At 44.6% G+C, this 27,462-nt stretch overlaps 1 protein-coding gene and 1 long non-coding RNA gene across 11 annotated transcripts in view; one reads left to right on the top strand and one right to left on the bottom strand.

Moving 5' to 3' along the window:
* The window catches only part of RGS20 (regulator of G protein signaling 20), a 51,551-nt gene that overhangs the window by 7,454 nt on the left and 16,635 nt on the right, over positions 1-27,462 (bottom strand). For 4 of the 7 annotated variants that reach the window (XM_065668265.1, XM_065668262.1, XM_065668263.1 and 1 more), the window contains one exon: positions 2,469-2,617. In XM_065668265.1, the coding sequence (XP_065524337.1) occupies positions 2,469-2,617 (149 nt within the window). Of the gene's footprint in view, positions 1-2,468; positions 2,618-3,857; positions 3,906-15,612; positions 16,051-16,917; positions 17,001-27,462 lie in introns of those variants that run through there. The other 3 variants (XM_065668267.1, XM_065668264.1, XM_065668268.1) reach the window with 3 other exon arrangements.
* On the top strand, positions 33-26,697 carry LOC136008673 (uncharacterized). 4 transcript variants are annotated; one of them, XR_010610191.1, is made up of 6 exons: positions 34-2,643; positions 9,391-9,679; positions 12,529-12,632; positions 14,133-14,377; positions 14,954-15,118; positions 25,859-26,697. It is a non-coding gene; the product is annotated as an uncharacterized LOC136008673 (long non-coding RNA). The 4 variants fall into 4 exon arrangements; XR_010610189.1 differs by lacking the exon at positions 25,859-26,697 and having other exon boundaries at positions 33-2,643; positions 14,133-14,772; positions 15,073-15,539; XR_010610190.1 differs by lacking the exon at positions 25,859-26,697 and having other exon boundaries at positions 36-2,643; positions 14,954-15,539.

Below are 27,462 nucleotides of genomic sequence, written 5' to 3'. Positions count from 1 at the left end.
AAGGTCACTTCCAACTCAAACCATTCTATGATTCTGTGATTTCAGTTCACCATTTCAGAATAAGATTTAAAAACTAAGTAGTATTGTTAGTTCTCTGTTCTTTTGGGATATATAGGATTCTGCCCTTTTTTTAATATGAAAAGTGGTATATTATGAACTCCTCACACCCACAGAAGAAGTGATATGCTTGTCAGTTATTTTTGGATTGAGGGGAACCAACAGACCCAATAGAAAAGGTAAGTGTCTTCATAGGATAATGCATAAAAGGGGAAAAAAGACAAAAGCAATAACAGCTTCTTTAAGAGAACATGTCATTCCTCAGAAAATGCCTCTCAGGCAGGCTCTTTCCCAGGTAAAGAAAAACAGACTAGAGCAATACTGCATCATCTTAGGATTTGGAAAGTAACAGGTTGGAGGCTTGAGTTGTGGCTGTAGAAATGAACGCAAGCTCTGAGCATCCAGCTGAGACTCATTTCACTAATTCTTCACTCTAAATCTACTATTAAGAGTATGCTGAATATTGGATGTTCAGCAACTTAGCTGCATGACTCATGTAGACTGCTATTTTTATTCCTATTCATAATTTTTCTGTTCAAAGTGCTTGAGCTATTTTGAGGAAAAGCTCTATGAATAGGGAATATAAATAGCATAATTACGGTTTGTTTTGCATTTCTTGCTACTAGAAAACAATTGTTCTCAAAAAAATCAAATTATTTTAAAGCTAAAACAAGCTGCTCTGTTTTGAAGCCTATTCTGGTTTCCCAGGTGATTCTGAAATGCAAATAGGAATGTTAGGCATCATGAAATTCAGGTACTTTCACAGACCCTATTGAGTAAATTGCTTTCTTTGAATTGTTTGAATAGCGAGGTGCACAGAAAATGAGCATCCTGCAAAATATCAGGTAAAATGGCAAAAAAGCAGTTTATCAACAATTTAAAAGAGAATGCAGATTTGATGTACTCTTAGTAGATAAATGTGCCTTATTTTTTCCCTTTTATGGAAAGACTTGTGTTTGTGTAATGCAACTCTAGACTGAGCCACTTGAGAGTCCATTCTGTGGAACCTTTAACCATTCTATAACCATTCTGTATGATTCTATAAGATTGCACTGGACAGGTATGCAGATGACACTGGAATTTGTATTGGGATGCTTTAAGATGCAGTCCTGTGAGGCGGCAGGCTCCGATCCTGTATGGGTACAGTATTTAATGTTTCCTTAAACTCTCCCATAGTTTGCCTCTAAGCACCTCCTGAAAAACTTGGTGGGATCACAGCCAGAGTACTTGGCATCTTGCAAAAGAACTCCAAGCACCCTCTAGTCCTTACAAAATGTTAACTATTTGCATTTGGGAGGGCAGAAGTAGGTATCTCTGCTTCTGATGAGTACTAATAGCAAAGGAGTGATCAACCTGCTCTTGCCTTTAATGGAATACTCCAAAGCACTTGTGTCAGCTCCTGTTGGAAAAAAATGGTGGATTAATTGCCTAGTCTGGGCTATAATGTTATTTCTGACTTCTTCCCTTCACCTCAGTGCCAGGTTTGCTTGCTTTGAGGTGTGTATATGGTGGATAGTGCATTTGTAAGAAGCACTCAGCTTGCTCTCAGTGTTTTGGTTGAACTCCTACAGTTGTTTAAGACTTTTTATTTCAGTGCAAGTTCTGATCTTTCCCATTAGTTAACATTTGGCCTTGAACCAAATACAGGACTTTGAGTAGGGGAAGCTTTTGTTTTGAATGAAATCACTTGGATCTGGAGGAGCTGGTAAGAGAGAGATGTGAACACATCATTAATTTAAGGAACCGAGTGATTCCTTTTCCTCTTGCTTTGATTCCTTTATAAATGTTCCTCCTTAACACTTGTCATGGGATTTCTTCTGAATTATGTTTTGCTTAACTCCTCATCTTCAGCAAATACCCACAATGTTTGAAGTCTCTGATCCTAAGATCAGCTGGCAACAGTAATTAATGACAACAGATCCAGTTGCCTTTGAACAGTGTTGGGCACCTGGTTGTTTGCTTTCTGACCTACAAATTCTACCACCTTCTCCTAACTCCACTTAACAGTCTGTGCTGCTTGTTAAGTCCCAGTCCTGAATCTAAAGCAGTGACATAGCCTGGTATTGCTTTCAGTTTTTAGTGGAAACCCTGTTGAAGCTCAAGGCTGAGAAGAACCAGTCATGCATGAAACAGACCTTCTATTACACAGTATTGACAACTGAAGTACAACAGAGATACTGTACAGAGATTATTTAAAAAAAAACATTATTTCAATGGCAGAGTAAAAATAAAATAAAATAGAGTAAACTAGAGTAGAAGGTTGTGCATAGTGCTAGAGCACAGTAATCTCTCTTAGTTCCAGACTTGCAGAATAACCCAGCTGTTTTGTTTGGCTTGTGTTGTCTATATGCTGGCTATTGCCTCCCTCCCCTGCTGTTCTGTTCCCCAGAGACTTGAATGAGAGGGGTTACCATGAGCAGCTGCAGCAGCAGCACCAACAAAAGCAGCAGGCATTGGACCCTCGATTTCCTGCGCTGAGCGGAGCCTGTGCAGAACCTGGGGTCTCCTGGGTCGTAGACATCTGCCGTTTGCGCATCTCCATCCGCTCTGATCCCATGGGCTACAAGACAGCAAGAAAAGGAGGAAGTAAGAAACATTTATATCTCTTTTTTTTCCTTTTATTTGCCTTAAAAGTCTTACCAAGAAGTGCTGAAGGCCACAGCCCTAGAGGAATTGAAAAGCTAAATGCCTGATTTTTTTTTTTTAGGTTTTTTTTTTTTTTTTTTAGTTTTTTTTCCCCCCACAGAAGCTCTTGGGTGTTGAATGCTTTGGAAGATATACTCATTTAAGTGCTCTGATGGAAGGCAAAGGGCTAATGAATTCTGCCCATGGGTGGGAATACAAAGAGAAGGGAGTGATAATACAGAGAGCAAAAAATGGAAGTGAGGGCTCTCAAAGAACTGCAGCTTAGTACCATGATACATAAGCCCAGGAGCTGAAAAGGGTTTCCTGAGGTTTTGACTTAAAGGCCAGTCCTAAAAGAAATGGTACAGAGTAGAAGTAGTTAGAGCCTATTTTCTTTCTTTGTTTCTTTCTCTTGATTAGCCCAGTGCAGAGGCTGAGTGATGCTTGAGTGATACTTCTGAGCTTTCCTGAAAATCTGGCCTTTGGTGATATGTCTCAAACCTGCTGGATGCCCTGTAGCAAAGGGAAAGGGCCAGTGCTTGTCTGTCCATTATAGGTCTGACTGCCACAGTTTCTTTAATGTGTGTTTCTCTCAAGGAGTTGTCAGTTGTTTCTGTAAGATGAGTAATTACTAATGGAGAAAGCACACAACTGGATGTTAGTATTTAACGTTCAGGTTTTTGGTTGCCTCCCCAGCTGAAGACGGCATGAAACAATTTTTTGTGGAAGCACTGGTCATGTTTTTTGCACTGTTCTAGGACACCTTTTTGGAGCCTGGATTCTGCAGACTGTGCAGAGAAGGGGTGTTAATGACAAGCACCCTTGAAGTCCCTGTCCCTTTCTGACCTCTCTCTCTATGAGCTTCAAACCTGCTCTACAGCACTTAATGCTCTCCCTATTATGCTGCGTGTTGTGCCACATCTAAGTGACATATGTCTTTTATAGATGAAATGCCAGCTTGTACAAAGATGAGTGTCTTTCTTTTGGTTGTATTTGATTTTTGGATACGTTACTAGTCATCCTCCTGTGCCATGGGTTTCCTGTGTGTGTAGGGTTTTTTCAGGTTGCTAAACCTTTTGAGGCCATGACAGCTGTGGAGGAATTAAAATTAGCTGCTACCGATTTTGAGTTCTTTTAAAATTGATAATTGAATACAAGACATGGAAGTTCATAACCTGATGAACTGAACACTGGAGGGTTAAAAGTTGTCTTCCTTTCTGAAATGCTCAGCCAGGTTTAGGAAATATTGCTGTTGTAACTTGAGGGAGAATGCACAGGCATTGCCACAGACTCCAAAGAAGTGTCAGGAGAAAAAAGGAGATTATTTCGTCAGAGTGCAGCATTACATTTTGCTGGAATGTTTTTTTTTATGCAGAATTTGTTTCTTACAGAGCTTAATACTTTTTATTTCTGTGAGAACCACCCACTCTCCCAAGCGTAAATGCATGACATGCTGAGAAGAAGATGCACCTGTTTGTAGGGAGAATAAAATGTAAGAACAACAATACAGACAGAAATGATAACCCATTTTGTAACTCTGTTCACCTAATCTAACAAGCAATCTCTAAATGCCCAGAAATAGAAAATGAGAGCAAGAACATGGCTCCTAAAACCCCCACAATCTTTCTTGTTTGAAAATGTAGAAGAATAAAGGCAAAACGTAGAATATATTTGTGGATTCAGATCTCTTTCCTTCAGAGTTTTAGATTCACAGGAATAGAATGAAGCCCTAAATACTAATTCCCTCCCAGATACCTACACTTTTTAAAATAGAGTATCTTTGTATTTTGATTTGAAAATGATAGCGTATAAACCATTATTGGAGTGATAACGTATCTAACTTTGGACTGCTTTGGACAGTAAACATTACCGATTACAAAAGCATAGTTTGGATTGAGAAACTTTGCAGTTTATACAGACTAATCTGGCTACTCTCACTTTTGAGATGTTTTATGTGGATAGTTCACACATTCATATCTCTAATCCCTATTACAATTGAACTGACAATGGTCTGAAGTAGAAAAGCCGCTTCCTCTTTGCTTTTTTTTTCTAAGAAGAAAGGTAAAGGATGGCAGAAGTAGGAAGAATACACTCTTCCTCCCTATCCCATCCCACTGCGACTTAATTCAAGCAGTCTTCTGGATCCATTGTTACCATTTCAGGTTCTTCAGAATTGCTCTTTGATGTCTTCAATGAAAAGGAAGAATATAGAAGTAGCTGTATGGCAAAAACTGGCCAGCAGCATTGCGTCTTTGTTTCACTTCTGAATCATACGCCTTACTTGTATGTTTTCTGGTGCTATGGGTTTTTATAAATGTTCATCATTGCATGATATTTCACACAGTTTGCAGAAAATGAAGAAGCGAGCAACACAAAAATTCAAGACACACTTTTTCAGATTAAATGATACATTTTCATTTTTATTTGTCAGGTGTATGCCAACTTATTGAGTAAGCAAGTAGATTTGGTCATTTATGTGGTGAAGACTTTCTTTGAAAGATATTTTTAGATGCTTTCATAACAGAGCTGTATTAGAGTTAATGGGAAATAAGAGAAATAGGACTAGAATGTATCCATTGGCTTAAAGACAACCCAAGCTCTTGAATTACAGAACTCTTCAGTGATTATCGTGCATGTATTTCCTGTGGCAGTTTTCCGTCATATTGTACATTTGATAGAGATTTGGAGTGGATCACAAACTAATTTGGATGCGACTTCTGTGGTGTATTAACAGGAATACTGTGGCAAGATACAGGAAATAATTTACTCCTCTGTGCAACTACTATGGGTATTGCATGCCAAGAAAGAGTATCTTTTCTATCTAACAAGATGTTTAGAAAGTATGATTTATGTAGAAAAACTAGGAGTTTGGGTTGTTAATGTAGAAAGGGGAACTGAGAAGCATATTGATCATCTGATCAGTAAAAGGTTATGGTGTTCTATTCTCTGTTTCTTTCAGAGAGTAATAATGAGTTAGCTTGGGCTAAGTAAAATCTAGGCTTGTTTTTTATAGATAGCAAGGTAGAGAGCTGAGCACCGGTGCAGGTTATTACAAAGTTGTAGAAACTCCTTTGGCAGATAGTATTAAGACAAAAACGTATCAGACTGGTCCAGTTCACAGCACAAGCAATGAGTAAGTGATCCATCCCAGCATCATTTTTCTAACTTAATTCTTCCCTGCTTTTTTTTTTCCCCTAGCTATTGTCAAGCACATCATTCTATCTAACCTTTCCACCTGGACCAGCTCCCTTTGGCTACATAGGAATGATTAATCTGCAGAAACGGATGTCTTACATTAGAAGTCTAGGTTTTTGTGGTTCGCCCTCTAACCAGAATTGTATACTAAAGTGAAAATGTTCATGTTTGCAGCACAATTTGTTTCAAGGGTGTATCACTGTGATTGTACTGAGATCATGCACGGCCAGACATGAGCCACTGAATGTATAGTAAGAGATGGGCTCTGCCTAAAGGACGTCTTAATTTCACATGTATATTAATGGATATATAGTGACTTTCTAAATTTTTTTTTGCTTTTTACAAAAGAGATATAATTAAAAAAAAAAAAAAAAGAAAAAAAAAAAGAAAAGAGGTAAACCAGGGAAACCCAAACCCTAGTTTTGCAGCTGTGCATGGCGGTATAAGAAGTTTACTATGAGCTCTCTATCTGCTGCTTTTGCTCTCCCATAAACTGCTGCTTGGCTGGAACAGAAACAAAGGCACAGACACTGAGTTTGTGCAAGTCATCTAAGGACTGTTTTTCAAAGAAAAGTACCTTAAAAAGTATTAAGGCTATCCAAGTATGACTGTACACAGAGCAGTATAATGATCTTGGAAGGTGTATGGAAAAAAGTCTTAGAGATGAGATCTTGCAATGAGCTAATGACAGAGCCATTAATGGGATGCAAACAGAAAGCCTTGTTTTATGTATGTAGTTGTTTTCCTGCTACCTCTACTATATCCAGAATTTCACTGTGGGTTGTCCAAGTTCTCCATCATGCTTTGCTGCTTCTTGCTGCAGCTACCACAGCGGCGTAATGAGCCTTTCCAGACAACTGCTCCAATTACTGTTTTGGGTTGTGCTGTGTGCAGGAGTGGACAGTAGATTTAGGAGCATCTCCAGTGAATATTATTTGAGTAATTTACAAAAATTCCTTGTTTCTTTGTAGCATAGCCCACACTAGCAGCAATTTAAACAGTTGCTTGGCTGACTTGTGGGTCTGTGGGAATGGAGGTGGCTGGTTTTTTGCCCTCAGTAGACTTCAGTTGCTCGAGTGCAAAAAGGAGAGGATTTGTTTTTTTAGACGTCCAAGTAAAAAGATGTTACGGTTGTTAATTTGGGACATCAGATGGTCAGACTGGATGATGTACTGTGTAAAACCAATTAGTAAACCTAGTGCCTGTGTTCTTTCCATCAATGATGAGATTAACAGTATGTATTTGTTGAAGGATTATTCACCTGTGGCTCCTACTGCTATAGTACATGGTACCAGCGATTAACAACCTCTTCAAGTTCATTCTTGCACATTATTAATCCAAAGAGCCTCAACAAACTGTAACCAAAACCAGTGGAAGTGTGACTGCTAATTGTCCAAGAGGGCTTTCCTTATTTGCTAGACTGCTATTGTGGGTGATCAGGTTGTTTTAATAATGAAAAAATCTGAATCATCAACAGCATTTTGATCTAACAGCTTACTTTGAAGTTGTAAAGGAAATTATATCTGTTGACACCTACATTTAGCTACACAAGTGGTGGAGTGAAGAAAAAGGGTAAGAGGCACATGGGTATTGCTCTCCGACCAGCTCCTGTATGTCATTAAGTACCGTAAGAGGTGGCCTAAACTTGACCCCACAACCTGACTGTGATGCTCAAATAATGATCTCCATTTTCTTAAACCAGTAGTATGATGTTGCAGAGAAATGCAGGTACAGAGCTGGGCAGGGAAAACCTTAGTAGTAGCAATCAGTTGGAAGACTTTGGAGCTTAAGGAGCTCTGAGAGCTGAAGTGTGTGTAAAAGCAAGTGCATTAAAGGATGAGACATAGTTCAGAGGTGCTATTTGGCTGTAGAACAAAAGGGTGCACTCCTGAGGAGAGCAAGGTGTACAGCCATCCGCCTACACGTGGCCCTGTCAGGTAGATCACTTAAGTCTGACAGGAGACTGGTTTTCAGTCAATACATCATTGAAGTGAGAAAGAACTTGCTATTGAACTGGGCAGATTTCTCTCCACAGAGAAATTACATAATGCAGTTAGAAAAAATAAATAAACTTGGTGCATTTTCTCTAAACATCAATGCAACTGTTCTGCCATCAGCCAAAATATTCTGTTCCTTATTACCAGGTGTGCACCTTGAAAATGGCAATTGATAAATACAGCCTGTTGTCACACCACCCCCCCCCCAGGACAGTCACTTACTTGGTCTGAATAGCTCTGACATGAAATGCTGACACTCTGAAATAAAACTGAGATGGAGCTGTTCTTTCCAAGGTTTTAATTTGCATGGTGTGCAATTGGTATCTGCGTTTAAACGGATTTGCTACTGGCTAGTGTCAAGTATTTTCTGTTTCATTTCCCAGGACGATCAAGTATAAGTATGTCTGTCAACAAAGAGGATGTTTTCTTTGGGACATCAAGATCTTGTTGTGATAAGAGACAATTATACATGCAATTTTGAAGTATTAATGCTGATTACGTGTAGCATGTGTCACATTTTCAGTTGCTGAAAAACTACATCACTTCATTATGGCCAGTGAAGAGAAGAGGATTTATACCAGCTGAGGATCTGATCTGGTACTATTTATGCTGTAGAGAAAAGTGACTTCATATCTTGGGTTGGACTTAGTACCAGGTGGTGCTATGCAGAGGTGTTATGAATTGTCTGAAATGCCTTTCTTCAAAATATAAATGTTTTGTTTAAAAATCCTCCTTCTGCTTCCTGGCTGCATTTACACAGATGGTTACAAACAGGGAGAGTTTTATCTTACCACTGAGAGTGACCTTTTCCATCTAACTAAGAAAATGCAGAGGGTGAACGTGCATTGGTGCGCTTAAACTATTGTTCTCTCTTTCCACTCTGAATAGTTTTGTATTTATTCTGTGAGAGAATTCTTACTGTTCCGAGTATAAGGTGCATGTAGAGATGGATGGTTTTAGTTTTTCCACAGTAGTTTAAGTGTGTTCAGGCTTCTAGGTACATTTCTTTAAATAGTTAAGATTCAGACCTTTGGGATTCTGTTCTGTTTTTATTTATGTCCTTTTAAATTCAGGAAGACTAACATCTCGCAGGTTCAGGCTCAAATTACTTCTCTGTTTTGGGGGGTTTTCTTATGTCACTTGGGTAGCCTCACTGAGCTTTAGCGCTTTCCCTCTTTAAGACTGAGGCCGCTTCAAGGTAAGAGAGGAAGGTCCAGGAGAAGTTACTTCTGAGTCCTAGTGGAGGGATTCATCAACCTATTTTGTGGCAAGTTTATCCCTGAATATACCCGGATTTCAAAAACCTCAGGTGCTGCCTGGTCTCTTGTTTAATTCTGTTACCTTAAACTCCCTTACTAGGCTGCTGTACTACAAGACAGATCCACACCCTAAAATTTGTCTTGCTGAGGAAGGACAAGCCAATCAAAACTGGCTTTTCTATCTGTAGGTTATCTCCCTGACACCAAAATGGAAATGTCACTGCTCTAAACTCCCTGTGCCTCCTTTATCTTCTCAGATTGCCAGACCTCTCAGAAGGTGCTAGGAGAATGAGCAAATTGTGTGAGAACCCTCTGTGCTGGATGCTCTCTGTGCTTAGAGAATTAGGGTCTGCCTTCTCTGTCCCCACCATCTGGAGCAGCTACGTGCCTTGCTTGAAAATGGGTTGCAGAAGAAAGCACAGGGGATTTAAAAACTGGAGATGGACTCTATCTTGCACATGTTTTCTTAACGGCGTGTATAAATATCTTGTGGGAAGCAATGAAGAAGAAGGAGCGAGGCTCTTCTCACCGGTGCTCAATGGAAGGGTAAGTGACAATGGGCACAAATTGAAACACAGGAAATTCCATTTAAACATTAAAAAATATGAATCACTGTGAGGATGATCAAACACTGGCACAGGTTACCCAGAGAGCTTGTAGAGTCTCCACCCTTGGAAATACTCAAAACCTGACTAAACATGGCCCTGAGTGACCTGCTGCACTTGGCCTTGCTTGTGTAATGGGGTTGGGCTGGATGATCTCCAGAGGTCCCTTCCAGCCTCAACCATTCTGAAATTCTGTGAATCACTTTTAGACTACTGATGAAATGAGTTGAGATACTTCTAACCAAAGGACTTCAGCCTCTACCACCTCCAGCAGTTTCACCTCATCCTGGGTACAGTTTTAGCCAATTGCTGGATATAACATGAAATGTATTTGGGTCGATTACATCAGTTTGACTGTACAAAGTAATGTCAGCACTATCAAAGACACCTATGTCTGCTTGGTGAGGGCTTGGTAGCCATGATTTAATAGAAAATATATGACTTTCTGGTTCATATGTATAGGGAAAGACTAAAAGGTTCTATTCTGCTGGTTCTTGGGTAGTCAGTGGGATCTGATTTTGGTAGTATCAAGTCCCTGAACAGGACAGTCAGTCAGTGTCCAGATGGCAAGAGGAGCTTCTGTTGCAGAGGTCCTTGTGGTGGTGTTGGCTGGATGAGATGAGACTCTCTGAATTGTGCACAGTTCTTAGATCCAGCTGGCCCATGCTCCTTTGGACCGCTCCAGCACATGCATGATCCATCCCTCATGGTTATCTCGAGCTACACACAAATATTTAACTACACTAAACTGTGTACAAGAGACTGTCCTAAGTGATCATTCCTGCATCTGCAGCAAGTTTCTTCTAACAATTTCTGAGTCACTGGCTACTTACAAGTCTCCTCTATGCAATCTATGTAGAGTTGGATCAATTTTGCAGCCTTGGAGTCTCTGGAAGGGCCATATTCTCCACTCTGGATGTTAGTCAGCACATTGAAACATAAGCTTGTCTAGGCACAGTGGGTCCTGCCTGGAGGAATCCACAGAACTGTCAAATACTTAATTGAGAAAGGGAAGTAGAAGTTGAGTTGATCAGTTCATCTCTGGTTAGTTCACTGTTTCAAGTCAATCTAATGTAGCATCTATGCAAATGCCTGGTGCAGTTTCTGGATGTCTCAGGGAGAGTGAGGTCCTTCTCTATATTATGATAACAAATTTAGTCCATTATAAATATATCCCTAAAAAGCAATAAACCAAAAATAGAGGAAAAATAATGACACACGTTCTTGCTTCTTATCCAGCTATTAGCATCTATGATTCAGATATAAAGTACAAGCTCTTGTTACTGAATGCTAATATGTAATTTAAAAAAAAAAACCCAGAAATCCAGGGATTTAAGCAAGCATCTGAAAAAGCTGCTTTTGATAATAGTGGAAAACCTATGGTATGCCTCAAGAGTAATGTTGATGTACTGGAATACATATGTCTGTTGTACCTTTTCCACTCCAAGGCATGCCTGTCTGACATTCAGATTATGAGGCAGTTCTGTATGTAACCTGATAAATGCAAAGGAGTGTGAGGTCAGGAACAGAAACTGTTTCCCTGGCTAAAAGCACTTCAGATTATATTTAACTTAGTTGTAACATTTGTAGTATTTGCTAATGTCTCAGTAGAAAAGGTGGGCTACCAAGCAAATAGTCTTCAAAGGAGGAATGTTTAAAATCTAAGCCACAAATGTCAAATTTAAAACCAAAACAAAGCCCCAACCAAATAAACCCCAAACAAAAGACATGGAAGGTTGTAGACAATGGATTTTATACTTTTATCCTCTTTTTTATGCTAAAGCACAATGACATTTTCTCAGCTCAAAGTGCAGAGATCCTATTAAATGTAATTCCTTAGGCATAATGTTTCCTCCTTGCACGCATTACACTCAGGCAGGTGGACAAGCCTTAACTTGTCCTCAGGGCTGATCTGTGCAGCCCCAGCATGGGGCTTTCACAGGAACTACACAGGCTGTGAAGTCCTGCGGTAGCAAGTGCCCAGATGGGGGTCATCACAGCCTGGCTACTTTTCAGTCAATAGCTGAGGCCTGATCCAAACTGCATGAAAGAAGGAAAACCACCTGTTGGTTTTTAGCAGGCATTAGGTGAGGGTACGGAACTCTGGCCATTGCTACTGTCTCTTCAGATCCCTCCAATAATGATAAACAGCGAGCTGGAAAAAAGAGATTCTGTCCATATCTGCTAATGGCGTAAGAGGCTTGAAGCTGGGGGTAAGCGCTAAGTAAATCTCTGAATCTGTATTTTGTTAATTTAGAAATATTTGGGGCTGCTCAGTGTACTCTCACTGAAAGCCTGTGGTAGTTTACTGTCAACTGAAATATGAACAGGAAGCTCCATGCTCATGCTTCTTCCTCTTCATTGACAAATCTGACACACAGGCTTTCTGCATCAAGCAGTGCACTATTTTAGATAGAGAAGAATTATAATAGATGTTAATGATCTCACCCACACATGTGCACAGGCTTTAGGCATAGTTATCGGATTGCCCACTTAGGGAGTTAAGAGCAAGAGCTCTTTGAAAGTGATTTTTTTGGCACATCATAGTGGGGTGACTGAAATGGTGGAGGCTTTGTGAATGCCCGACAGAGGTTACCAGAGAGGAGACTGACAGCCACACAGAATTACACAGCTTCTCCTATCCTTGTTGCACCCAAGTCTGCCAAAGGCTTAAGTGGATAAAATCGCATAGATAAATTCTGTGGGCTTAAATAACAATTCTGGGATGCTTTTATGTAAAATGTCCAGAAATTGAGTGCCTTTACCTGGTTATTTAATTTCTTTTTCCAGAGGAGCAGCAGCTGGAAAGAGCTGTGTTCATTTATCCAGATTAAAGCATTGCTTTACATTTCAAAAGGAATGGCTGAAAGCTTCTCACACCCACATAGTAACCGGTAATGGTACCTTGATCATGTCACCTGTAACCGAGGTCTTTTTCTTACCAAGAACTTAGGTATTTTCTGCTCCTTTTTCTCTGGTATTCAGTGCTGCACATTTGGCCACCAGATCAGCCCGCTGTCTGCAGAAAACTTCCTACACTGAAGTATTTTTCTGAGTAAACTCTGCTTTCTTGTTAAGAAATGTGGTTACTCGGGGTTTCAGTATTTTTGCCTATTGTTTTTTCTTTTTTAGAGGGATGCACTGTATCTTCTCTGGTAGTATTGCAAAGTATTGGTTTGGATTTTATCACAAGATACTTCACTGCAGATATTACTCTAACATGCAATCAGCAGGGTCACTCTCTGTCATATTTCTCCAGTAACATGGGAAAGACATGAGAAACTTTTCACCAATTGGATAGAAAGTAACCTGTTGCTCTGGTCCAGCCATTTATGTGGGTACTGCAATAGTGGAGCAGAACGAATACCAACATGGGTGTAACTTAGTTCCATGCTGAGTCCCTGCACAAACCAGGTTGTGAACTGCAGTTAAGATACACCAGTGTCAAGTCCTCCTCTGCATAGCCCAGGCTGCTGGCAGCCCTTGTCTTCCGTGGCAGCTGGAGTCAGCCTCAGTGGATATATGTCAGTTCACACTGGTTGATCAGCTCTCTTGGAAGCAAAAACAAGCAAAAAAACCCTGGGCTTCTCCAATGTTGGGAGTTTTACTGCTGCTTCAGCCCTGCCCTGGCTGCCTTTAATGTCAGAGGAAGTATTTGCTTCCAGTTATTTTTATGCAGCTCGCTTTAAAAAAAAATTCATTCATCCTAATATTTTACAAACCTCTTCACTATGCAAACAGTGAAACCAGTGCACAGAGCAGATTGCTCTGCTCACTCCCATCATCTCCTCCTGAGCGCTTGGTTGCATTGTGCTCAATTATGAATGGTCTCCAAAAAGCCCATTTTACTGTACTATGAAGTGACTCATATCACACAGAAGCTCTGACAACTCGCACTGGGTATGGGAGTCACATGGTGCCGTATTAGCTGGTGACTCATTTCATGTTGTACTCGGTGCCGAGATCTGACTCACATCGAACTGTGTGAGGAGCTGACTGACACTGTACTGGGCTGAAAGATGGTTAGAATCGGGATGACTCACCCTGGGGTGCATCAAGTAGTGATTCACATACCCTTTCCTATTGATTCCGATTGTCGCGATTCACTTCGGATTGAACTGCACTGGCATCTGGCTGCTTGGGCAGGGGATGCTCTGCGGTAGCAACCCCTCTGCCTTGCAAGCTCAGCTGTACTGCCAAATGGCACAGCATCAGCCAGGAGCAGTATTACCAGACCCAACTGAAAGCTGGATTTGACTTAGCGCACTGTTGTTTGGGTCATGACACTTCCTGGGCTGCTTTGCTTCACCTGGCTATGACAGATTTTAAAAGATGCCTACAAAGTTCAGAGTCATGAACCTCTAGCTAAGAATGCTCTTGTTTCTGAACACTAGGAGATCTCCGCAGTGTTTCCAAGACCTGCTGCCTCCTTGGGATAACTTTGCCTAGTGATGGAAAAAAGATGGGATGAATTTTGATAACTGGCTGAGTCTTTGTAGCTGTCTGCACTTCAGGTTCATCACCTTGAGACCTGGGCTCCAAGAAGCACAGAAACCTTGTACTCTGACAACTCCATCCTGGTACTTTAAGCTGAACTCTACTACTCCCTCTGTGAAATTCGAACTGTTCCTTTCAAGAGGTGTGTAACAGCTGAGGGGATGCTTCCATGGTTAACTATTTGTGGTCCAGAGCAACGCTACTTAAAGAAGTAATGATGGGGAGGGAAGTAGATAAGAAATTAAAGGGGAAATAAAGTAGCTGTTCTCTCATCTTAGAGCATTTTATAAATCACAGTGCTAGTTTTACGTTCAGTTGAGTTGAACATGCTCTTAGTTTAGAAGGACGCTCCTAATTTTAACCAGAGCACAAGTATGACTCCTAGCTGATATAGCAATTTTGGTGCTCTGTGTAGCTGAACTCATGGTTACTGGTTTTGGTTCCGTAGTCCAGCAACGCCATCACCGGCACCACAGTATGCAGCTCCGCAGAGTGTTGGGCCTGATGCTGATGTTCATTTGCGCAATGGGCACAAAGGTACGAGGAGACTCCTCACCTTTATGTTGTGCTGGCAGCACTTAACGGAAAGTTTGATCTTACATTTTTCAGTAGCAAACATGAAATAATGGAACGGGCACATCAAGTAAATTACATCAGTATTAAACCACTGTAACTCGTACTGGCATGTATGAGGACAATCTTATTTCACTTTCTGCAGTTGTGTCCAATTCTCATTACCTGCCGATGACGAAGCTCAGAAAGAGATGTGGCAGGCTCACACTGGAAGAGTCTATATGGGAACTCTCCTTACTGCTACTCATCTCCCTAACTTCGGAGGGGAAGGCTCCGACAACGGCCGCACCGCGGGACTCCCCTCGCGGAGGTGGGTGAGGGGTGATGGATGCTGCCATGGATGCTGCCTTGCTTTCATCCGCACTCTTGAGAAGAGGAAGGGCCCCTGGATGCACGGCGGGAGAGAGCGATCGACCCGAGCGTTGGGTCGAGGGAGGCGGCGCGGAGCGGGGCTCGAAGGGCCGAACCCGGGGGGAGCGCCTTGCTCTCGCTCCCGGGGCCGCGGTGGCCTGGTGGTGTTACACGCTGGGGACCCGGAGAGAGCGGCGCCGGGAGCCCGTGGGGAAGGACGGGACGGGACGGGGCGGTGCGAGCCCCAGCGCTGCCGACGCTCCGGGAGACCAAAGGAAGCGCCTTTGGCGCCCGGTCCCTGCGCTTGCTCCCGGGAAGGGCGCCGTCGGCAGCGCCTCCCGTCCCGTCCCGCTGCCCCCGGGGCGGCACCAGCTGCAGCACGGGGGTCGCGGCTGCCCGGGGCGCGGTGCCGCGGTGCCCGGCGGCTGCCGGGCGGGACCGAGCGGTACTTACGGTGTCGGCGGCGGGGCCCCGCCGGGATTCCTCGCCCGCTTCCCCTCCGGTAGCGGCGGGCTGGCCGCCCGGGGACGGCTGCTCGCCAGCCCCGCGCATGCGCCCGGCCCTCGCGGGCTCGTCTCACGACGCTGGCCGAGGATGCGGATGGGCTTCGCCCGCCGTGGCCGGAGCCGGGGGCAGCGAGGGCGGCCGCCCGCGCTCCCTCCCCTCCGGGCCAGGCACGACGGGGCGGGCTGCGGCCGGGCCGTCTCCGGGGAGGCGAGCACAGGGCAGTGCTGCGTTTCAGGGGCCGTTTGCAACGGGAGCAGCGGCCGCAGCGGCGGCACGGCGCCGGCGGCGTGGGGAGGGCGCGGGGGGAGCCATGGGGCCGGCGCCGGCGGGGGGGAACGCCGGAGAAACCAGCGTGAGTGCGTGTGAGAGTGTGTGCGCGCAGGGGAGGTGGTGGGAAGGGCTTGCAGAGGCGGCGGTGCCGCCGCGGGGCTCGGTGCTGGTGTTCTAATGTACATAGATGCCTTAAAGAATAGGAGTCGTGCTTATAAACCCGGGATTGGAGCACGCTTGCATTTTAAATAACTGCAGGATGCATCCTCCCTCTCCCTCAGCCGCCTCTTGTCTTCCTTGGGCACGCAGCTCGCCGCCGACGGGCTCTCTCGGTCTAGCTCTCCGGGTTTAGCAGGGCCGATGCACCCGGCCACGGTAGCCCCTGGAATAACTGTGCCCCGGGTAGGGGCTGTCGGGCCTGGCTCTCGCCCCGCTCCTCCGGGGGGTCGTTTCAGCAGCGCCCTTACCGACACCGCCACATTCTGGGGACTATTCACCGATAACGCCCTGCCACCGCGGCCCCTCGGGCAGACCCAAACCCAGTCTACTGGGAGGGCGCAGCGCGTCCGTCGGCGGGATAAGGGTTAACGGGACGGCCGCGGCTGGCTCGGGTCACCGCTGTCCCCAGGCAGAGCGACACGGTCTTCCCGTGAAACCGAGCCTGTCCGGCTGCGCGAACGCTTTGCGCCTTCCCGGGATGCCTGTCGGGCAGCCCTGCCGTCGGGGGTGCTCCCTTCCCTCCTACGCACCGGCTGCGGAGCAGGGCGGCCGCAGGAGCCGCCTTGCTGGAGCCGCTGGCTTCGGGGAGCGTTTTGGGGAGGAGGTAGATGGGAAGCAGCGGGCTTTGCCCGCGGAGCGTTGGAGACTCCCACGCCGGTGTCGGCTGGGGGCACGTGGGCGGGAGCGGCTTTCCCGGTGCGGGGAATAGGAAGAGGAGGAGGAGGAGGAAGGGGCGGACGCGGCCCCGCGAGCGGTACTCACGGCGCCGGGCGGCTCGGGGGCAGCGCGGGGCTGCGGCGGCGCGGCTCCGTGGCACGCTGGGCATCTCCGGCGCTCCGCGGAGAGGCGGCTGGGCGGCGGCGGCGGCGCCGGGGCCGGCGGCTGCTCAGCCCAGCGGCCCCGCAGCAGGGCGGCGAGCGGGCAGCGGGCGGCCGCCTCGGTGCCGGCCAGCAGAGCCGCCAAGCCCGTGGGGCCGAAGCGGGGCCCCGTGGCGTCCCGACGGGGCGCCGAGATGAAGCGTGTGCAGGGCCGGCGGGCGGGGAGCTGCGGCCGCAGAAAGGGGCTGGAGAGCAGAGCTGACAGCGGGGCGAGGGGCCCGGCAGGCCTCGGAGTCTGCGGCGTGCAGGGAGGTGTGGGAGCGGGGTGACGGGGCGGGGGGGGGGAAGAGAGAGAGAAACACAAAATAAGCGTTACCGGGGGAGGCGGGAGCCCTGCACAGCCCAGCCCCGAGAGGAGCCCCTCCGCCGCGGTGCTATTCCGACCCCCGCCGGCCGGCGCCTCTGTGCTCCGGGCTGCCCCTCTCCCCGCCGCAGTCACGCTCTCCGGTCTTAACTTTCCTAAGCTGGCCCTTCAGGAGAGGACTGGAGGAGACTTCTCGTACCGAGACGGTTCCCCGTGGGGCTCAGGGCTGGCCATAGTGCCGGAGTAGCACGGGGAAGAGGTTGGCTAATTACAACCTGCACCCCTCAAAGAAAAACAGCCCCCAAAAGCAGCCCCCAACCCCACACCGGGCCGCCGCCGACCGGCTCTGTCCAGGGTCCTGAACCCGCCCAGCTGCTCAGCGAGCACGCTCTGCTCGGCCAGTGGCAGGGCAGCATGATTGCTCCGTCCTGCCGAGTATCAACGTCCTGGAGACAGAAAGCCACCTTACTAGAGCATGAGCCCGGAATAGGAACAGACAGAAATCGCTTCCGTTCGGTCTCTGCCTCCCTTTTCTCTAGCAATAATTTCTGCCTATTTCTACTCAGGGCTCCATTTTTGCATCAAGCCCAGCCCTTCTCCAAACATTCCCCATTTGTGGCCTATAACCATTCTCTTGCCATCAAAGAGACAGAGAGGAACTGAAGTACGCACAGCATGAATAACGCCCTTCCTACAGTGATGGCACTGCCCTTGAAGGCTAAAGCCACTGCTGCTGCAATGAGAGAACATGGCTGTGGTGCTGTTTGTGCCTGGAGAAGGTGTTTGTTAGAGCTGAGACCAGCAGGGAAAGATGCCATTCCTGCACATATGGAGAGCTTGCTGTTGCTTAGCAGCAGAGAGTTCCCCGAGGTCTATTCAGAGAGGTGAACTAGGGTAGAAGGTGGACAATTTTCCCAGGAGAGCGGTAAAAATAGAAAGCCCCACCCCAAACCCCCACTTAGTGTTTGTCCGTCAGGGTGGCAAGGTGCCCTTCTGCAAATCTCTGCCCTTTTGGTCGTGGCACAGAGCACACAGCTGGGATGTTAAATGCATTACTCTGCTGAATTGCAACTGTCAAGGCCTGGACAGGACCCGTGGAGGTGTTGTAGGTTTGCCAATTAAGCTTAAATGATACTGGCTCACTCCTTGGCAGAGAAAAGGGAAGAAAGTCTCAGTAAATGTACCATGGTAGTTCTGCATGTGCCCTGAGATCAAACACCTCTTAACACCACTGGCCTTTGAGTCCAGCTCGAGACACTCTGCTAGGAAGGGCAGTCATTTCCCAGACCAGTGAGTGGATGTGACTCCCCTAAGCCCCCTCTGGACTACAGTCCCAGGTAGCTTTCTAAATCTTAGCAGGAATGCTTGAACAAGTTCAGGTTTAAAAAACTGGCATAGTGTAACCCCTCTGGAAGGCATGGTCTTGCTCCATCATTTGCATTCCTATCAGGAAGGGCATGATCAACTAACACTTTATCAAAGATGGCTATTTTTTTTTTTCAGTATTGGTGATGCACAGTGATAGCGTATAGCATTGTATAAAGAGATGGTACTCATGCTCTCCTAAGCCAAGCATATTCCAATGCCTGGTACTTGTAGCCAGCTCTACCTAGCTCTGTAGACAGGTACATCTGCCTCATTGCATATGTATGCAACCACCTAAATCCCTGAAACAGCTGAGCAGTTTGGAGGCTTAAAGTGCTCTCAAAAATAGGCATCTTCTCTTTTCACCCTGAATAGTGGATGTAGGCTGATGTTGAGCTCTATAAGACAGAACTGCATAAACAAGCGCTTGGACTTTGTTGAAATGGGTTTTAACATTGAGGGACCTTAAGAGCTGAAAGACACAGACTGAATCCCTTCAAATGCCTAGAAGGAATCTGAACATGCATTTCTCATGTGTGAAAGAAAATTCCCTTATTCATCAGAGTAGCATGCTATGCTCATGACAGTGAGAAGAGCGTGCAGCAAGCTCACTGCCCTGGACTTCAGGAGAGCAGACTTTGGCCTCTTCAGGAGCCTGCTTAGTAAGGTTCCATGGGATATAGCCCTGGAGGGCAGGGGAGCTCAAGACTGCTGGTTGATATTCAAGGATCGCCTGCTACAAGCTCAGGAGTGCTGCATCCCAACTAGAAGGAAGTGCAGCAGGAGGACCAGGAGACCTCCTTGGATGGATGTCGTGGTTTAAACAAAATCACACAGCTCGTTCACTCACTCCCCCCCTTCTTTCCCTCCCTCTACTCCTGGAGGGACGGAGAGGAGAATCAAAAAGAATGCAACTCCTACTGGTTAAGATAAGAACAGTTTAGTAACTAAGGTATAACACAAACCACTGCTGCTACCACCAATGATAATAATGATAAGAGAAATAACAAGGGAAGAGAATACAACACCTCACCACCAGCCGACCAATAACTCACCCAACCCCACCTGACCGATACCTCGTCCAACCCTGCAGTCCACTAGCGCTTCCGGGTAACTCTCCGTTACATCCTGGGCATGACGTGCTGTGGTATGGAATACCTCTTTGGTCAGTTTGGGTCAGGTGTCCTGTCTCTGCTTCCTTTCGGCTTTCCCTCCTCCCTGGCAGAGCATGAGGCTCAGAAAGTCCTTGGTCAGACTAAAACATTTGTGTTATCAGCTCTGTTCCCAGGCCAAAAGCCAAAACACAGTGCTGCACCAGCTACTAAAAAAGAGAAAAATGACTGCTACTGCTGAACCCAGGACAATGGACAAGGAGCTGCTGAGAAAAATTCAGAGGAAAAAAGAGGCTTATAAAAGGTGTAAGCAAGGACAGGCAGCCTGGGAAGAATACAGGGATGTTGTCCGGGAAGCTAGGGACCAGGTTAGGAAGGCTAAGGCCCAGTTAGAATTAAACTTGGCTAGGGATGTTAAAGATAACAGGAAGGGATTCTACAGGTACGTAGCGAATAAAAAACAGACCAGGGACAAAGTAGGCCCCCTGAGGAAGCTCTCGGGAGAACTGGCTACACAGGATTTGGAGAAGGCTGAGGTTCTGAATGACTTCTTTGCCTCGGTCATCACTGGCAAAGGCTCAGACCACACAACCCAAGTCTTGGAAGGCAGACGCAGGGACTGTGAGAATGAAGACCTTGGGCCCACTGTAGGAGGGGATCTGGTTCAAGACCGTCTTAAAAACCTGAACATGCACAAGTCCATGGGACCTGATGGAATCCATCCGCGGCTCCTGAAGGAGCTGGCAAATGAAGTTGCTAAGCCATTGGCCATCATACTTGAAAAATCATGGTAGTCAGGTGAAGTTCCCAACGACTGGAAAAAGGGAAATGTAACCCCCATTTTCAAGGAGGGGAAAATGGAAGACCCGGGGAATTACAGACCAGTCAGTCTCATCTCTGTGCCTGGTAAAATCTTGGAGCAGATTCTCCTGGAAGGCATGCTAAGGCACATGAAAAACAAGAAGGTGCTTGGTGACAGCCAGCATGGCTTCACTAAGGGGAAATCCTGCCTGACCAATTTGGTGGCCTTCTATGATGGGGCGACGGAACTGATGGACAGGGGTAGAGCAGTTGATGTCATCTTCCTGGACTTGTGCAAAGCGTTCAGCACTGTCCCGCACGACATCCTTTTCTCTAAATTGGAGAGACATCAATTTGATGGATGGACCACTCGGTGGATAAAGAACTGGCTGGATGGCCGCACACAAAGAGTTGTGGTCAATGGCTCAATGTCTGGCTGGAGACCAGTAACGAGTGGTGTTTCTCAGGGATTGGTTTTGGGACCAGTCCTGTTCAACATCTTCGTCGCTGACATGGATGGTGGGATTGAGTGCGCCCTCAGCAAGTTTGCCGATGACACCAAGCTGTGTGGTTCGGTTGGTACGCTGCAGGGAAGGGATGCCATCCAGAGGGACCTTGACACGCTTGTGAGGTGGGCTGATGCCAACCTCATGAAGTTCAACCATGACAAGTGCAAGGTCCTACACCTGGGTCAGAGCAATCCCAGGCACAGGTACAGGTTGGGCAAAGAAGAGATTCAGAGCGGCCCTGCAGAGAAGGACTTGGGGGTGTTGGTCAATGAGAAAATGAACATGAGCCGGCAGTGTGCCCAGAAAGCCAACCGTATCCTGGGCTGCATCAAAAGGAGCGTGACCAGCAGGTCGAAAGAGGTGATCCTGCTCCTCTGCTCTGCTCTCGTGAGACCTCACCTGGAGTATTGTGTGCAGTTCTGGTGTCCTCAACATAAAAAGGACATGGAACTGTTGGAGCAAGTCCAGAGGAGGGCCACGAGGATGATCAGGGGACTGGAGCACCTCCCGTATGAAGACAGGCTGAGGAAGTTGGGGCTGTTCAGCCTGGAGAAGAGAAGGCTGCGTGGAGACCTCATAGCAGCCTTCCAGCGTCTGAAGGGGGCCTATAGGGATGCTGGGGATGGACTCTTCGTCAGTGACTGTAGTGACAGGACAAGGGGTAATGGGTTAAAACTTAAACAGGGGAAGTTTAGACTGGATATAAGGAGGAAATTCTTTCCTGTTAGGGTGGTGAGACACTGGAATGGGTTGCCCAGGGAGGTTGTGAGTGCTCCATCCCTAGAGGTGTTCAAGGCCAGGTTGGACAGACCTCTGGGTAGCATGGTTTAGTGTGAGGTGTCCCTGCCCATGGCAGGGGGTTGGAACTAGATATCTTGAGGTCCTTTCCAACCCTAACTATTCTATGATTCTATGATTCTATGTCTGTGACCTTACTCTTAATCGCCGTTGCTACTCTGCTTTGTACAGCTTAACTTCACTAGGACAGAGAGAAAGCAAAATGTAAACATACTGCCAATCTAGTTAGGCATGGGAGTATTTGGCTTGGGTCTTGTTTTTGTTTCAAAAAAATCTGTTATGGAAAATGGAGAGTTTACATGCAAAGTGTGTGTTTAATAAAATTATCCCATATACTAGCACCTTTATTTGTAACATGCAAGGTAAAATTAAATCAGGACTAAATTTCAGTATTGGTACTAGCTACTAGTATGTAAGGCATTAGGAAAAGAAAATCTCTTTAGCTTAGACCATGACATAGACTCCCCTGAACATTTCACATTAAGTCTACATAAGTTATTGACAAACTTTTAGGAGGGAAGTCTATCCAACATGCAGTAGTTTTCTTTTATTCCACATCAGATACAAATGGCTTCATCTGAGGGTGCCCTTGCTATTTAATATTATCCCTTTGTATGTTTCTTAGACTCCATTCTCTCTCTTTCTGCAGACTTGTCCAGTTACTATATTTTCCTGATTTTGTCTTTGTGGAAATGAAGAAAGGTGTTGTTATCATTGTTATTATTATGACTACAGTAATATTTTGCTATTACTGAAAACTTGTATGACACATTTTCTTTATTTGTTCTCATTGAAAATGTTAAGAACAGCTTACAAGAAAGGCAATATAGAACAGGTATCTGTATTTTAATAACTTTGATTTCCACATTCTTCAACAGTCAGACTTCAGTGGGTGACCTAATGCACACACCAGCTCTTTTGGGGCCTGTTTTGCTTTTCTGTGTTAAAACAGATTGCTGGGCCTCATACCTGTACTTCTGCTCCTTGCCCAAGGAGAGGTTATACACATTTGTGTGGCGAATTACACGTACCAGTCTATTTTAGTGTTTCATGCTCACTTCAACTGTTAAATTGAGAGTTTCTAAACTGCTGAATGAAACTGATTCATAGTGAATTAGGGAGCAATCCAAACAGAAAGGAGAAGCCAATTTTTTACTATTTTCATTGACATGAAAGTACACTTGTTACAAATCACTTTGAAGACTGATAGGCTTTTCTGGGAGCGGAGATATTTTCTGATGTAAAATGAGTTTCCAGGGACTTTAGTTGTACTTCAATTTTCTTTGATATATCAGCAGTATTCTAGTGTTTGCTTCATCTTTTTTTTTAATAAAAACTAAAATGTAAAAAAAAAAAAAAGAATTTAAAAGATGCATTTTCAATACCCATATATTAAAGTGAACATAATGCCAGTGATATTATGGCAAACAGCTTTGTTGAACTTTTAAATGTTTGTATTCTTTCAACATCAGTTCCTTACAGGTGTAAGTGACTTCTCTTGATGAATCTATTGGTAATTGACTTCAAATAGAAGACGTAGGTTCAATGATGATGAGAGGCAAAATAAACCAGTCTTCCAACATGTAAAACCAACCACAGACCTGCATGGTTCCACAGAGCATTAACTGACTTGTCCCCCACACAGAGATGCCTGTTAGTACTTGATTTTTCATCAATGTTAATAGCAATGTGTTAATTCACCAATAGAATTTATTCTGTGTAAACCCAAAGGTGAAAATCCCCCTGGGAAGTTCCTCTCAATGCCATGCCATTCATACTGTCAAAATGTATCTGTTGGGCTGCATATATATACAGCAAAGGGTTTCTCATCCTTTTGATGGAGGGCTAAGGTCTTATTCTAAAAGCTGTGATCGCATTATGTTAGGTCTAATGCTTGAGAAGTTATTGTAATGGCTGGACTTGGCTTTGATCTCAGTGCAGCCAGAATTGTTTGCTATTGATGGCTCTGCTTAGTACTTTTCTAATTATTTCAGCACTGTAAGGTTATTTTCTGGGGTGATGTACTTTATCAGGGTTGGCCATTCCCAGATGTATGTTCTGCATCAGTGTCAGCTCAGAGGTGACTCTGCTCCCTGTTCTGGCCTCAGTCTAGCTGATGCATGCGGACACTGTAGGGATTGTGAGCCCTCGGATGGAGTTCTGTGGCACAACTTATGTGCTTAAAATCCTGGGTGACTTGTTTCTGGCAGATTGATAGATTTGGTGGCTTGGGCAAAGGAGGTCTGATTAGGAACTGCAATATGACACAGAGAAAAATGAAATCTTTGCTGAAGTACAGCTACATTAAGAAACTATGCCCTTCATTTCATTTGTCATGTGTGGCAAATTGAAGCCTCGCTGTATTCTGTATATTGATAATTAATTAAAAATGTAATGCTAACTACACTTCTGTTTTTAAATCATGAGGTTAGCATACACCTGTAATTCTATCCTCCTTTTTCTTTTTTCCACAAACCTTTGAATTATTCGGAATCATTAAAAAACCCCACACATTTGGGTTGATTTTAGAAGAAAATTTCTCCCATCGCAGCAACATTCTGTTAGTTTATGTCCCAACGACATCATAGAACCTGTAACAAAGGTCTGGGCAAAACAGTGACCAGAAGAAATTAGTTTCTACAAATAAAAATTGTGATTTTCCAGCTGATGACAAGAAGCTATTCAGTAGCTCTCATGACAAGCTTCCAGAAGGTGTCACTGTGCACCTACAGTTTGAGTGGGGACTCTCAACAGCTCAAGAAGCATGCCAAAGCACTACTCTTTGTGCGGGGTCCTCTTCCCTGGCCATAACAGAAATTAAATGAACTAAAACTAAAGACATAAATATTTTCCTCTTTTCATGGTTAGCAAAGGAAAAATATCTTTATAGGATCAATGTCACTCAAGAGGTATCCATCGAGCCATAACCTGCATGTCTACTCCGGATATTCTGGGTCACACATAACCTAATTATTACACAGGCTCCTTACCACACAGGTGCTTGGTAAGTAATAAATATAGTTATATTAAAGAGGAATCCAAAACTGACATGACTGCAATTTGTAGGTCTAGAAAGTCGTTTGTAGTTACATTCCAGAGCTGATTCAGAAACAAAGATTAATGGGGCAATTTGGAAGCAATGTTCCTGAACAGCTTGAGGTTTCACAGTAGTTCAGAGTGAGTCTGAAAGCCCAGTTGCACAACGTGGCTGCACATTAATATTCCAGCTTGACAAGATTCCCAAGGAAGTCACGGTGACTTCTACCACTGACTTTTTATCAGTTTTTGGATCTTATAAAATACGGAGGAATTGGAGGAATTATGCAGCCATGTAAAAGGCTGATGGGAGAAAATCACTCAAAGGATGTGGTGGAGAACGTGAAAAGAGATCAGAGCTAAACTACACTATAATTCCTTCAAAAAAGAGGAACAAAAGAATAAAGATCAGGCAATAAGAGATTGCTATAGAGTATGAGGTTAAAAAGAATAGTACCAGAAATGAGAATGTTCTTGGCTGATGAAGAGGAAACTCTGTCTCATTGCAGGACCAGTTTGAAGTGGTATCCAGGAGTATTCCTCTATCATCTTGAAAATACTTTTGAATGATGACAGGAGAAAGAAGAGCTGATCTGATGAGAATGGCAGTGAGGAAAGGTGTGAACGCATTAGGGAAATCGGAAAACTTCAGGTGATATGCACCCCCGCGTACCAAGTTATTAATGGTTCTGAACAAGTACTGATTTAGAGAGGTCATGTTACCCCTGTACCCCTGCAGAAGTGAGGGGAAAGGCCTGGGAAAGGCCTGCAGAATCTCTTAACTACTCTTTCTTTCAGAGATGCCTTATGTGATCTTACCCACATAGGAGTGTATGCCTGGATTAGAGACTGTGATTGCAGACAGCACATATTACTGGCTAAATGTCATATTTGCTTTAGTTTTAGGGGCAGACTTACAAACTGAATCAGTTGCCAGGTCTTCCTTGACACCACAGATGATACCAAGTTACAGATTACAGATAACAGAGGACCTGAAGATAAAAAAACGAAGGAAGGAAAAAACCCACAGCTTTCAAGGAAGACACTTGGTATGTTCCTGTGAAACCATGTTTCTCCTGTCTGATGCTCAGAGAGACTGACTCTCCCTTTTGCAAACAGGACCTTTTCTTCTGGCCACTCTGGGGCTGTCTGTCATGTTTCCCTGCAATTGGAAATACACCGCACTTTGCTGTGGATTCTACATGGGTCCTGAGAGAGGGAGAACAGCAGTCCAGATGGGTAGAAATTTGGACAAACCTATTTTTATATCACATCTTCATACACTGTTGTTCAAAACAGCTCAGTAACAGACCACACTTCTGATGGTTTCCCTCTACTTCGCTACTGATTTGAAGGACCATGTTCTCCTCCTGGGCAAATGAAACATTCATCCCAATCTCCTTTCCACAGTTCATTTTAAACTTACCTCCTGACCAAACAGAAAAGACAAAATGGGACTGAATGTGTTGTGTCTGCAACAGCCTGTAATTTCTTCTCTTATCTGTAACACCTTTAACTTATTTCTCCTGATGATCTGGAAAGGCTGGTAAGAATCCAGTACAGTTTGGCTTTTTATTCTGTTTAAAATGTGCCTGCTTAGAACCCAGTATGATACTTCAGAGTTTTTTATGAGTCTGAAACAACTTTATAGCATGCCATTATTGGTCAGGTAAATCATTCAAGCAGATGCTATTTTTGTACTTAAATGAAGCACATGCATTTATCTCCATGAGGTCTGTATGAACAGAATAAACACAGTGCAGTGAGGAAGTCTGGTCTGTCATAAAAATAACAACCATCTTTTAGAATCAAACATTTCAGTGAACATAAAGAAATGCTAGTTTGAAGAAATGTCCATGGCATTTATGCCAGGCTGTGACACACTTCATCAGTCTTCGGACTGGAGAATTATCCAACTATTCCATGCCAAACCATCCAGAAGATCTGGATGCAAACTGATAAACACTCTAACCCTCTTATTTAGAGACCACATTAAATACAGATGTTATAGATATCCCATTTACTGACATGCAGAATTCTGGGTAATGTAATTTGTCAATGGAGCAAGGATTTCCAAATAAAAAAAAACAGGATGAAGGGACGGACAGGAGCACCTTGGCCACTTTTCCAGTGCAGTCTCAGCATCTGTGCAAATCTGAGCACAAGCTGCAAGTACCAAAAAGCACAAAGAGTTTGAGTGCCAAAGCTCATTTTGGATATTAAACTCCAGGATTGGCAAGGAATCCCTAAAGGAAGGATTTCTTCCTGAAAGACATCTCTCCCAGAAGAATGCTTGTGTTTAAACAAATCAGTTTGGTAATAAATAGACCATGGATTTTATAAATTCAAGCACTGCAATACAAATAAGTTAATACTTTAAAATATTATAATCCTCTTACCTCACATAATTAACACCAATCATTATGCAGTTCATGAAAAAATACTTCATCCCATCTTGGTCTAAGCCTGATCCATTGTTTTTGCTTGTAACTTGCTTACTCTCA

This window comes from Lathamus discolor, chromosome 2 (genome assembly GCF_037157495.1).
Source record: "Lathamus discolor isolate bLatDis1 chromosome 2, bLatDis1.hap1, whole genome shotgun sequence".
Taxonomy (NCBI): Eukaryota; Metazoa; Chordata; class Aves; order Psittaciformes; family Psittacidae; genus Lathamus; species Lathamus discolor.
This window is presented reverse-complemented; position numbering and strand designations above follow the sequence as displayed.